Genomic DNA, 13,547 nt, shown 5'->3' on the forward strand with positions numbered 1-13,547 from the left:
CAAACAAAGCAATTTGACCTCAAGATGAACGATTCTTTGCACCTGAACAACTGAAAGTTTATTCTAACCAGAGCAGAAGCCATCAAAACCATCAGTGCTGCTACTACAAGAGCAAGCAAATCCAATGGAAACAAACAAACAAACAAACTCACCAAGTGGATAATTCCAGCCGCTGTCAACCACACGGATATGAAAATGGATACCAACTGCGCGAGTCGAATTGAGCTTGAGGTCTTCAAGATATTTAGGTACTGCAGAATGTCGGGAACTGTCATCAGACGGAGTGCCCGAAGGAACCTTAAACCTGGAGAGAAAATCAGTTCCGTGTCTTTACTGAGTTAAGAAAAATTAAATTTTCTTCGTGGGTTGAGGGTTAAGGCAAGAAAATCAATTCCGTGTCTAAATGGGTTAAGGCAAATTGAATTTTCTTTATGGGTTGAGGCAAATTTCGTGTTTTGAAACAATACCAGCAATGTGAGACAAACAATCTCCTACCAGCGGTGATAGCACGTTAAATGTACGCCATGGTCGACTGAAGTTAAGCAACGTTGAATGTGGTTGACATCCGGATGGGTGACCATTTGGGCAATTGCGTGCTGCTGGCTTTTCCCGACCACACTCATGCTGGTTAATTTAAGTAGGTGCTCTGGTAGTTTGTCGACAAATGGAGAATAAAACACCCGTCACTAAAAACCTCAAGGAGTAATGCAGTGACCTGACAAATTATGAAGTTGGTACATAATATGTTTAATGAGGAGGAATTGAACTTACCTATCCATGTCCTATCTAAATAAATGGATACAAAAGATGGCGGAATAGTAAAGTAATCGACAAAGGAATACATTTCCAACATGAACCACAACTTATCACTGGCGGCGATGAACTGAAATCAAATCAAAATCAAAAGTTAAATTAATTTTTTATTATTATTTGTATTTATTAAAGTTGAATGAATTCTAATACAGTGAAACCTCCGAATAGCGAATACCAATACTCTCGGTTCTAGAGGTTTTCTCTGCTATTCAGAGGTGTCTGCCAAATGAGGTTTGACTGTACCTACTAGGTTTATGTACCTAATAATGTATATTATAGGCCCGATTCCTACTGTAATCATGTCACGTTCAAGTCATAGTAAAAAAAAGGAATCGAACCCACGACCTAGTGCTTACAAGACAGCTGCCAACCATGCTAACTAGGCTGGCCCTTTCTTTATTTCCCAAGGAGGTGCTTACAAGACAGCTGCCAACCAAGCTAACTAGGCTAGCCCTTTCTTTATTTCCCAAGGAGGTGCTTACAAGACAGCTGCCAACCCAGCTAACTAGGCTGGCCCTTTCTTTATTTCCCAAGGAGGTGCTTACAAGACAGCTGCCAACCATGCTAACTAGGCTAGCACCGGCCTTTCTTTATTACCCAAGGAGGTAGAAAATTCACTAACGATTCAAGCGCTTTCATTATTCTATCGAAACAGTTAGCTGTCACGTGTCCGTCAAATCAACCATGCTAACTAGGCTGGCCCTTTCTTTATTGTCCCAGGAGGTGCTTACAAGACAGCTGCCAACCATGCTAACTAGGCTGGCCCTTTCTTTATTGTCCCAGGAGATGCTTACAAGACAGCTGCCAACCATGCTAACTAGGCTAGCCCAGGCCTTTCTTTATTACATTATTACCCAAGGAGGTAGAAAATTCACTAACGATTCAAGCGCTTTCATTATTCTATCGAAACAGTTAGCTGTCACGTGTCCGTCAAAGTAAAATGCCACTTGACGGGCGAGCTGGGATGTTATCTATTATGCATAACGCGGTTCTATTGATTTGCTGAAGCATATTAAAGGGAGGCGGGGCGGTGTTAGGTAAGTTCTGTTAGAAAACACGACAAGAATGTGAGGGAGGCCTATTCAAAGGAATAACTTCGCACTCCAGTGCCCTAAATCACCAAAGTATGGAAAAGTATCTTACAAGTGTAATAGCCAATGGAAAAGCAGAATTTTGAATTTAAACGAATCATGTCAAAATATGGAATTGTAAATACTTTTCCATACTTTGGTGATTTAGGGCACAGGTGTAGGGAAACGGTACGTTTGGGTGCACGTAGGACGTATGGTTAGTGCTTTGCTATTGCCCCGTTTGAATCGTGAGAGTTCCGAAACTCTAATATTGAGCTCTACAATATCTATATCGGGATAGCTCGACTCTATAATATAGCATTTCAACAACCTAAATCAGGTAAAGTAACCTAATAATAGAGTTCTTTCATCCTAACTTGTGGCACCCTATCACTATTTTTTCCTAGTGTAGACCTCAATGAATACTATCGGAAGGAACATCAGATGGTTAGTCTGATTCGTCCTTCAACCATCTGATCCACCGTATTGGAACAAAGAATTCCATTCCAATAATGTTTGAAGAACCTAGGTACTTTGTATTTGTAAGTAATGGATACAGTAGATACTCACCTACCAATGAAAATTTATCGTCCAACTCGGGCAATTTGCAAATTACAAACGGCCGGAAATACGGTTATAGGAAAAAAAAAAAAAAAAAAAAAAAAAAACGGAAGGAAAGCATATTCAAGGGAGGCGGGGCGGTGTTAGGTAAGTTCTGTTGGAATGTTAGAAAACACGACAAGAATGTGAGGGAGACCTATTCAAAGGAATAACTTCGCACTCCAGGTGTAGAGAAACGGTACGTTTGGGTGCACGTAGGACGTATGGTTAGTGCTTTGCTATTGCCCCCCTTTTGAATCGTGAGAGTTCCGAAATTCTAATATTGAGCTCTACAATATCTATATCGGGATAGCTCGACTCTATAATATAGCATTTCAACAACCTAAATCAGGTAAAGTAACTAATAATATAATAGAGTTTTTCCATCCTAACTTGTGGCACCCTATCACTATTTTTTCCCCAGTGTAGACCTCAATTAATACTATCGGAAGGAACATCAGATGGTCAGTCTGATTCGTCCTTCAACCGTCTGATCCACCGTATTGGAACAAAGAATTCCAATAAAGTTTGAAGAACCTAGGTACTTTGTATTTGTAAGTAATAGATACAGTAGATACTCACCTACCAATGAAAATTTATCGTCCAACTCGGGCAATTTGCGAATTACAAACGGCCGGAAATGCGGTTATAGGAAAAAAAAATCGGAAGGAACTTTAACTTGAATATGGTATTCATTAATTCATACTTACTCTTATGAAATAATACACCATAAAAAATATATTGAACGCTAAGTCTATTTGTTGAGTTACATTGTTGCTCCATTTCTGACATCTTTCCACCTCCTCACTGAAACAAAGGAAAAAAATATGGTGTGGATAAGGAAAGTAATAAATGGGGGTTGAAGAAAGTACCTCCCTAAGGTAGCTAGAGGTCTGTTTTTCATTCCGACGTGAGTGCGATGCGAAGCCGACGCGTGTTTTTCATTCCACTTCCCCTACTTTAGCGTCAACGCTGCGTTTTGCTAGTAGGGAGGTAACGGTAGAACCTCGATTATTTCAAGTAATTGGAACCGAGGGTAGATGATCGAGGTTGAAATGATCACTTTCTATGACCTTTTCCTCTGATAAGATAGGATATCCTTTGAGAGATAGAAAAAACAATGGATTTTGGAGTTTAAATAATAGAGAGTTGAAGTAATGGAAGTTGAAATAATCGAGGTTCTACGTGTACTGTAATAAATTTTAGAGTTTAATAAATACTCAGTTATGGCGCGGAGTACTCAGTAGTAATAAAAAAAAAGGAATTTTAATCGTGTTGAGCATAATTGTTTGTCACAAATGTCGTTCCCTGCTTAATGCACTACGCTAAATTTTATGACTTGATTAGGACTCGAACCCCCAACCTCCAGATCTGAAGTCCACGGCGCTAACCACTACACCACTGAGTTTGGCCACAATTGTAATAGGTATCAGGTAAGCCTATTGCTGAAGTAGAGGGACACCTTAGTCCCATTCAAGTGGTATAAATATAACAACTAGGTAGGAAAAATTTATAGAATCTTCTTTTTATGTTGCCTATGTAGGTACATACCTACGTACATATGTAGGTTCCCTTCAGTCTCCTGCTTTCCTGTTAACTACCTACCTACCTGGTTTATTCTAAGGATTTCCAACATTTCGCAACACAGACATTGACATACAAATGAAACCCATCACATTGCACGACATTGCAGTCATTCCAGTATACAATCTCCATAAAACACAAAGTCAACATGAGACTATAGACTTGGCCCTGAAATGATTATCTTAAGCAACCGTCAGGTATTCACGTAATATTGTGCAAACTGAAGGTATGGTCCATCAGATATAAGAAGACACTTAGCTAAGCAAAGCTTCTATATTTAAGTAAGGGTGGGTACCTAGTTAAAGCATTCCAACGAGACATTTACAATCTTTTAAATTTACAAAAGATGTCCCCGAATGAGGACATCAGTTGCACTAATTAGACGGGGACTAATTAGATGATAGTCTGACGGCCACTTTTCTCAGTCTATTTTACACAGGGAGAAAAAAACCTACCTATACCAGCGCAGCGGATGAAAAAGAAAATGGCAATGAGCGACAGACGAAGAAGATTGTAATCGAAACGTGGAATGAACTCAAGACCATGCACATATTATTATATTTATTGTGGATTTCACCAATGACCTAATAAGATATTTCACTAATGGGAGAATTTTCAATCATCCAAAAAGGAGTTTTTAATAATCCCAAAGGGATCATTAAAAACTCCTTTTTTGATCATTGAAAATTCTCCCATTAGTGAAATATCTGATGAAGTCATTGGTGAAATCCACCATTATTATGTACGAAAAATTGCTCTTGCTAGGAGACAAGACAGGAATTCGGACTCCTGAACAATAATAGGTAATACTGGACACATTTTCCTATGATAGAGAAGTATGACGTCATTGGCCTGGCAAGAAAGGCCTTGTTGCAAGACCTCTAGTTCCGTCCACGTGTCGAGTTATGGCCGGGACCACAAAGTTTTAACTTGGTTTAAGTTCAACTCTTGGATTAAGCAATCTGATTGGTGGATTTCAAAATTTTAGCCAATCAGATTTCTGGATCTAGGAGATGAACAAGAGTAACACTAAACTATTCAGCTATATGGTGTGAACATCACACGACTTTCCTTATCCTATTAGATTATGCTTATTTGAGTGTTCTTTCACATTAACTGTTACAATATCTCTAACTGTATAGTCGGTATAGCTGAAAACCTCCAAAAAAAGGGTGGAAACCCGCCAAAAAGCGGCCGAAATGCCGCCAACTGCAGCACCTATCCTAACCAAATATTTTGAATTGCATCCTTGTCACATTTGTGAACTACATACCAAATTTCAAGTCTCGAGCTCATACCGTTCCCGTCGAGATATTATTGGATTACACCGAAAAGCGGCCGAAATGCCGCCAAGCGTTGCACCGATCTTACTAAAAGTTTTGTGTCGCATCCTTGTCACATTTGAAAGATACATACCAAATTTCTAGTCTCTAGCTCTTACCGTTCTCGAGATATTTTGTTTACAGACAGACAGAAGGACAGACACACGGACCAATGGCTGAAACTTGGTATTTAGACTCTAGGGACCTCAAAACGTGTTTTGGCACTAAAAACTGACCAGCGAAAATTTGACCCGATTACATTACTTTCCTTCCTATATATAGGATAAGGAAAGTAATAAATGGGGGTTGAAGAAAGTACCCACCTAGGTAGCTATATCTCTCTAACCGACTGCAATATGGAAGTGGGGAAGGAACTAATCATAATCACTTAGGCCAGCTTCTCACTATCAGGTAGACCTGACAACACCTGATCAGGTTTACCTGATAGTGAATGGCTGGTCTTAGGATAAAATGACTTACTACCAGTTCTGAAGGATAAAATCCCTAAGTGCTAATGTTGCCGTAGGTTATTGCCGAGGGAAAAAAAGTGTATAAACACTTTATACACAAGTTTGCAGTTTACAAAACACGCTATGGTTTACAAACACCAGTACTGCAAGGACATTCAGTATACAAATAAACAATGTCTGTACAAATGAACAATATTTGTAGGTATGTTTTTCTATTTCCTTTGAATAAAATGTTTGATCAATACGTCTGTTCTTGAAATACAATACGAAATAATAGGATACAAATGTGATGGTAATAGAAATGATAGGTAGGTACATAGGTATATGAAAAATACAAATGGGATGAGATGAACTAGAAAAAATACTAAATGTAATTGACCTACAAAGGTAGGTAGGTACTAGCAATTAGAAAAATGGATTACGGACAGACCCCAGTAACTGGCCTGCCTACTGACCCCCTGTACCTACTGTACAATCCAGACATTACATCTGCTCTATTTGACAAATTTGAGTGAAAGTTGACCACGAGGCAGAGGAGTTATTTATCTACATTCAAAATGTGGTCATAATAGCTACAAATACTGATTTTATAACAAATTAGCATAAAATTTGATGCCTTCGTTGGATCGTTGGATCCGAACCCGCGCTCTTCCGATTACCAGGCAAGCGGCTTAACTATACTTATAACCACTGTGCTAGTTTACACCTCCCCCTTCTCTTCATCCCTATCGACTTTACCAGTTTCTCTTCTCTCCCCTCCTCCTCCTTTTTCATAATATTCATTCCTCTTCCTTCTCCTCTAATCTTCCTTCATTATTCTCTTCCTCCTCCTCCTCCTCCTCCTCCTCCTCTTCCTGCTTCTCCTTTTCCTTCTTCTACTTCTCCTCTTCCCTTTTCATAATCTTCCCTCCTTCTCCTCTTCATAATCTTCCCTAATTTTTCTCTTCTTCCTCATCCTCTTTCTCCTCCTCCTCCTCCTCCTCCTCCTTTTTCTCTGCTGTAAATCCGATGGAATTTCAAAGTTCAAATTCAAAATATTTTATCTAGGTTATATTCGTACTTAGGTATAGGTATATTTACAATGTAGAGTTTAAAAAAGTATACACTGCGAGAGCGAGAGAATGGAGAGAGAGAAATTGGAAAAGAGAGAGGGGGAGGAAAAATGAGAGAGCATTGGAATGAAATAAATGATGTTAGGATGAAGGAGGTGGAGGAAACAGAGAGTGAGGTGGTAGAGAGAGGGGAAGAGAGAGAGAGAGAGTGGGGGGTAAGGAGGGAGAAAGGAGGGGAGGTAATGTGGAGCACTGTTACGATCAATACCGTTCCTGTTGGTTCTTCCTTCTCTCTCTTCCCTCTCCTCCCTTTCTCCATTTTTCCTCCCCCTTTTTTCCCTCTTCTCTCTTCTATCTTTCTCCTCCTCTCTCTGTATTCCCTCTGCTTTCTTCTCTTTTCTCTCTCTTCCCTCTTCTCTCTTTAATCTCTTCATTTTTCCTCTCCTCTCTTTTACCTTCTCTCATTCTCTCTCTTCTTCTCTCTCTCTCTCTCTCCCTCTTCTCTCTCTCTGTCCTCTCTCCTTGTTCTCCCTTTTTCCATGTTTCCTATCCTATCTTTCTTTTTCCTCTCCTCTCTTGCACTCTTCTATCCACTTTACTTCTCCAATCTTCTCCTGCTTTTCCTTCTCCATTTCCTCTGATCTCTCCTCTATTTGTCTCCTTTACCTATTCCCTTCCCTCTTTCTTCTTCTTCTTCTCCTCCTTTTCGCTTTCCTCTTCTCTCCTCCACTTTGTGTAAAATTTTCAAAAAGTCTTTTTTTTTTATTATCATTTTCAGTTCCTTAAAACTAGGTATATAAGCACCTTCTCCCTGTTCTCCCTTCTTTATCTCTTATTCCTCTTCCTCTTCCTTGATACCTCCTAGAGATGAAACAAACTGGTAGGTAACCCTAATTTTTCTCTCCTTCCTCCTCCCTTCTCGCCTCCTCCCAACTCTTTGCCTGAATATTCCCATTTTGCGAATACTGCAGCAATTTCAGCATGATTTCTGCTACCTAGCTATTTTTTTTTTTTTTTTTTTTATTTATCCTAATAGTACTTGAAATACAATACGAAATAATAGGATACAAATGTCATAGTAATAGAAATGATAGGTATATGAAATACAAATGCGATGAGATGAACTAGAAAAGGTACTAAAAATAATACGAAACATTGTAATTGATCTACAAAGGTAGGTAGGCACTAGAAATGAGAAAGAATGGGTTACGGACAGACCCCATAGAAACTGGGCCTGCCTAGTGACCCCGTGCACTGCTGTACTATGGTCATGATACCTACGAGTATTCTAAAACAAATTAGGACAAAATTTTATGCCTCCGTTGGATCCGAACCCGCGTTCTTCCGATTACCAGGCGAGCAGTTAACAACTGTGCTAGATTACACCTCCCCCTTGTCTTCATCCCTATCGACTTTACCAGTTTCTCTTCTCTCCCCTCCTCTTCCTTCTCCTCATAATCTTCCCTCGTTCTTCTCTTCTTCCTCCTCCTCCTCCTCCTCCTCCTCCTCCACCTTTTTAATAATCTTCCCTCCTTCTCCTCCTCATGATCCACCATCTCCTTCTATTTCTCCTCGTCTTCCTCCTCCTCCTTTTTCTCTGCTGTAAATCCGATGGAATTTCAAAGTTCAAATTCAAAATATTTTATCTAGGGTATATTCGTACTTAGGTATAGGTATATACGTATTTACAATGTAGAGTTAAAAAAGTATACAATGCGAGAGAGAGAGAGAGAGAGAGAGAGAGAGAGAGAGAGAGAGAGAGAGAGAGAGAGAGTGGAAAAGAGAGAGGGGGGGGAAATGACTGTGAACAGAGATACCTATAACTTTGGCTCATATTTTTATCAGTAGTCAACATGGCTTCATAAAAAAACCATGTACCTAGTTGAGAAAATATTCAATAATTAGGGAAAATAAACTACCGGAAGTCACGTCCGTGGAATATTGCTACCAAAGGAACTGGCACAAACGAGCAGTGACCAGTGTTATTATAGGGTTAGGTTAAACGCAAGAAGGAGTTTTTCTTTTCCACGGACGTGACTTCTTCATAATTACCAAACTACCAAAACTACACCAAAAGATACTCTACCTACACCGCTAAAGGTTCTTACTTCTTAGTTTTCCACACTCAAGAGCATGTAGACAACTTTCTTTCCATTAAAACTTAGAATTAGTTAGGTAAGTGGGTATTCTTTTATATTTTGGTACCAACAGAAAGCTCTGTTTCAGAGGGGAAAATTGGCTGATTGTTAAAAGACAGTTTTTCACCAAAAGAACTAAACAGAGCTCTCCCAATGAACGAACACTCTCACTTAACTCTAGTCATACTTTATTAATGTGCCAAGAAATTGGCACTGCAGGGAAATTTTACACAAGAATACGGATGTAGCTATAGAGATGGAGATAAGTAAAATGAATAAATTAAACATTATGTATTGGGGGTCTGGCAAGGGTACTAACATTTACCTAAGTACACTTAGCTGATAAACGAACACTCTCACTTAACTCTAGTCATACTTTATTAATGTGCCAAGAAATTGGCACTGCAGGAAAATTTTACACAAGAATAAGGATGTAGCTATAGAGATGGACATAAGTAAAATGAATAAATTAAACATTGTGTATTGGGGGTCTGGCAAGGGTACTAACATTTATAGAATACCTATCTATGGCTTATATTGCTCAAAACCTTTTCTTTAACATGAAGGAATATGTTACATGTACGAGTAGACACTGTGGATAATCCCCATTCAGATGCTGAGTGAAAAACTCATTTAATCAGATGTAACTGATATCTATTATACCTACCTACCTACTAGGATACTATGTAGAAATATCTTGCTAAAATAGCAGGTATAATAACTGTGAGCTTCTTGCGCAGAAAGCAAGTATGTACAAATATTTTTTTCCTGCTTGATACGTAAGTATAACTGTTTCCTGCTAATGCTGCTATGCTAAAACATCCCAAGGCAAAAGCTCACACCTTTTGAATGTTCCCAGATGAATGACCATCATGCTATTAGTGACTAAATTTAAATTCTCTACTTACACTGAGACACTCCATGGCTGTGCCAGCCTGGTGCTGAAATGCCATTTTGGCACACATTGCATACTCTTTGTATTTGAACTTCTAGGGCGGAAAAGTTAGTGGAAAACTGGGAAAATCCAGGGAGAAAACTCAAATTTCCCAGGGTTGGTCTTGAGGTGTTTCAATTTCTTGATTTTCCTATTTTGTAAACTTTTCAACTTTTGAAAAATGAAAACAAGGAGCTAACCTAAAAAATTGTCACGTAGGATGCGAGGAGTGGATATTGTCAGAGAGTTGTGAAAATTGAAGCCATTTCAATCAGTGTCATTTAACGTGAGGTGGTGTTCCTCCAGCCTAATCAAAAATGAGTTCTAGGACTTCTAGGCTGAAATCCATCAAATCTCTTCTATTTAAGTAGGTCACTGACTTACAAACAACACTGCCACAACACCAAGCTGGAAGTCTCATCCCGTAACAACATTATCAAAAAGCTGACAGGTTCAACTTGGGGTGCCTATCCACATGTTCTCCGCACATCTGCAATCGCCTCTTGAGGTGTTTCTTGATTTTCCTATTTTGTAAACTTTTCAACTTTTGAAAAATGAAAACAAGGAGCTAACCTAAAAAATTGTCACGGAGAATGCGAGGAGTGGATATTGTCAGAGAGTTGTGAAAAGTGAAGCCATTTCAATCAGTGTGATCGGCTGAGTCTACTCGGAGGCTGAGGTAACAAACGCATTTAACGTGAGGTGGTGTTCCTCCAGCCTAATCAAAAATGAGTTCTAGGACTTCTAGGCTAAAATCCATCAAATCTCTTCTATTTAAGTAGGTCACTGACTTACAAACAACACTGCCACAACACCAAGCTGAAAGTCTCATCCCGTAACAACATTATCAAAAAGCTGACAGGTTCAATTGTATACTGTAGGTATGTGTATACTTGTATAGTTACTTCTTTATCTAGAGATAACTTCTTTTTTTACTTTCTATTACCCTTACGTATAGGGAACCTATACAAGGTAATGAGAAAGTATTGCAATCGGTCCAAATTTTCAAAAATTACACATGTTAGATTATACTGAAGTGAGATTAGACTCTCGGACAGGCAGTGGTGTTGGAATAGTTGACAAAGCAATGAAGTTAAGCAACGTCGAGGACGCGTAAATGGATGGGTGACGGTTTGGAATGGAAGACCGTCCCGTGGAAGAGGGTAGTCTTTACTTTAATGACTACTAAAAGCGTTCTATTGGGTGACATGAACAAAAAAATACTTCTTCCTAGGTGCTCACACTTATAAACTGTACCTAGGTTACTCTCTATCTACCTACCCTGCATATACCATCTATTTACCTGTTCATTTCACTTACCTAGATGCATCAATGAAGTAGATTATTAATGAAGCTATACTTAAAATGAACACAAGCACTACCTGAAACGCTAACCACTACACCACTGAGGTTGGCCACAAAATAGTAATAGGTGGCAGGTAAGCCTATTGCTGAAGTACAGGGACACCTTAGTCCCATTCAAGTGGTATAAATATAACAACTACATATGTAGGTATTAGGAAAAATTTATAGAATCTTCTTTTTATGTTGCCTATGTAGGTACATACCTACGTACATAGGTAGGTTCCTTTTAGTTTCCTACTTTCCTGTTAACTACCTACCTACCTGGTTTATTCAAAGGATTTCCAACATTTCGCAACACAGACATTGACATACAAATGAAACCCATCACATTGCACGACATTGCAGTCATTCCAGTATACAACGAGGAGAAGGGAAGACGAGAGGAAGAAGTAGAAAATTTAAAAAAGAGGGTTTATAGAAGGAGAAAGGAGAGGAAGAGGAGGATATTTGGATAGAAAGAGGGTAGATTGGGTAGAACAGGGAGAATTAGAACAGAAAAGACAGCTAGAAAGGAGGAAAAATGGGATAAAAGATAGGAAGGGTGGTAGTGGTGGTAACTCTGGATAAATAAAGGATCCTTTGTTTTCAGCATTTTTTCTCAACTTTCTTGTATATCCCATTCAAAAAATTCCCCTTTTCTTCCCTCTCGCCCGTTTTACTCCCTTCTCAGTTTGTTATCCGTGAAGCAGAGGGGAAAATAATTATGAATAGGAAGGGATTTATTTGTCTAAGAAGGGTGAGAGGGGATCGTGGGAAAAAAGGAATTGATTGACAGATTCAGATAACTGAAGAATGGAGAATTGGGTCAAATAGGGGACGAAAAGGGAAGAGGATTAGGTAAGTATCTACCTATGTAGGTACAACTTAGGGGGCAGGAAATAGAGTTCCCTTCTCAGTTTGTTATCCGTGAAGCAGAGGAGAAAATAATTATGAATAGGAAGGGATTTATTTGTCTAAGACTAAGAAGGGTGAGAGGGGATCGTGGGAAAAAAGGGATTGATGGACAGATTCAGATAACTGGAGAACGAAGAATTGGGTCAAATAGGGGACGAAAAGGGAAGAGGATTAGGTAAGTATCTACCTATGTAGGTACAACTTAGGGGGCAGGAAATAGAGATACCTATAACTTTGGCTCATATTTATCAGTAGGTAGTCAACATGGCTTCATAAAAAACCATGTACCTAGGTGAGAAAATAATTAAATAATTAGGGAAAATAAACTACCGGAAGTCACGTCCGTGGAATATTGCTACCAAAGGAACTGGCACAAACGAGCAGTGACCAGTGTTATTATAGGGTTAGGTTAAACGCAAGAAGGAGTTTTCACAATTAGAGCAGTGATTAGTGTTATTATAGGGTTAGGTTAAATATCGTCATCTGAATCAGATTCAGAGCTCAACATAATATTTAAAAAAGAATTTGCCATCTTTAAACACAAAAAAATCTGGTGTGAACATCACACGACTTTCCTTATCCTATTGAATGATGCTTATTTGAGTGTTCTTTTACCCTAACTTTTACAATATCTTTAACCGTTTTGTCGCTATAGCTGAAAACCGCCAAAAAACGGTCGAAATCTGTCCAAAAGCGGTCAAAATACCGCCAAGCGTAGCAACCATCTCAACCAAACGTTTTTTATTGCATCCTTGTCACATTTGTGAACAGCATACCAAATTTCAAGTCTCTAGCTTGTACCGTTCCCGAGATATTGTTAAATTACACCGTTTCTCTCTTCCCCCTCCTCCCTTTCTCCATTTCCCTCCTCTTTTTTCCCTCTTCCCTCTTCTATCTTTCTCCTCCTCTCCCTGTATTCCCTCTGCTTTCTTCTCTTTTCTCTCTCTCTTCCCTCTTTAATCTCTTCATTTTTCCTCTCCTCTCTTTTACCTTCTCTCATTCTCTCTCTCTCCCTCTCCTCTCTTCCTTCTTCTCCCGTTTTCCATGTTTCTTATCCTATCTTTCTTTTTCATCTCCTCCCTTGCACTCTTCTATCCATTTTTTCTTCTCCATTTCCTCTGATCTCTCCTCTATTTGTCTTTTTCCTTCTCCTATACCTATTCCCTTCCCTCTTTCTTCTTCTTCTCCTCCTCCTCCTTTTCGCTTTCCTCTTCTCTCCTCCAATTTAGGTGAAATTTCCAAAAAGTCTTTTTTTATTCATTATCATTTTCAGTTCCTTAAAACTGGGTATATAGGTATATAAGC

The 13,547-nt window shown here is 39.0% G+C and overlaps 1 protein-coding gene across 2 annotated transcripts in view; it reads right to left on the reverse strand.

The window, feature by feature from the left end:
- Positions 1–13,547, reverse strand: part of LOC103511034 (calcium-activated potassium channel slowpoke-like) — a 41,643-nt gene that overhangs the window by 21,513 nt on the left and 6,583 nt on the right. For both annotated transcript variants that reach the window (XM_026824910.1, XM_026824909.1), the window contains exons 2-5: positions 11,304–11,365; positions 3,194–3,290; positions 772–883; positions 153–304 (exon numbers count right to left, since the gene is read on the reverse strand). In XM_026824910.1, the coding sequence (XP_026680711.1) occupies positions 153–304; positions 772–883; positions 3,194–3,290; positions 11,304–11,365 (423 nt within the window). The remainder of the gene's footprint in view (positions 1–152; positions 305–771; positions 884–3,193; positions 3,291–11,303; positions 11,366–13,547) is intronic.

The sequence above is a fragment of the Diaphorina citri genome, unplaced genomic scaffold (assembly GCF_000475195.1).
Source record: "Diaphorina citri unplaced genomic scaffold, Diaci psyllid genome assembly version 1.1 scaffold666, whole genome shotgun sequence".
Taxonomy (NCBI): domain Eukaryota; kingdom Metazoa; phylum Arthropoda; class Insecta; order Hemiptera; family Psyllidae; genus Diaphorina; species Diaphorina citri.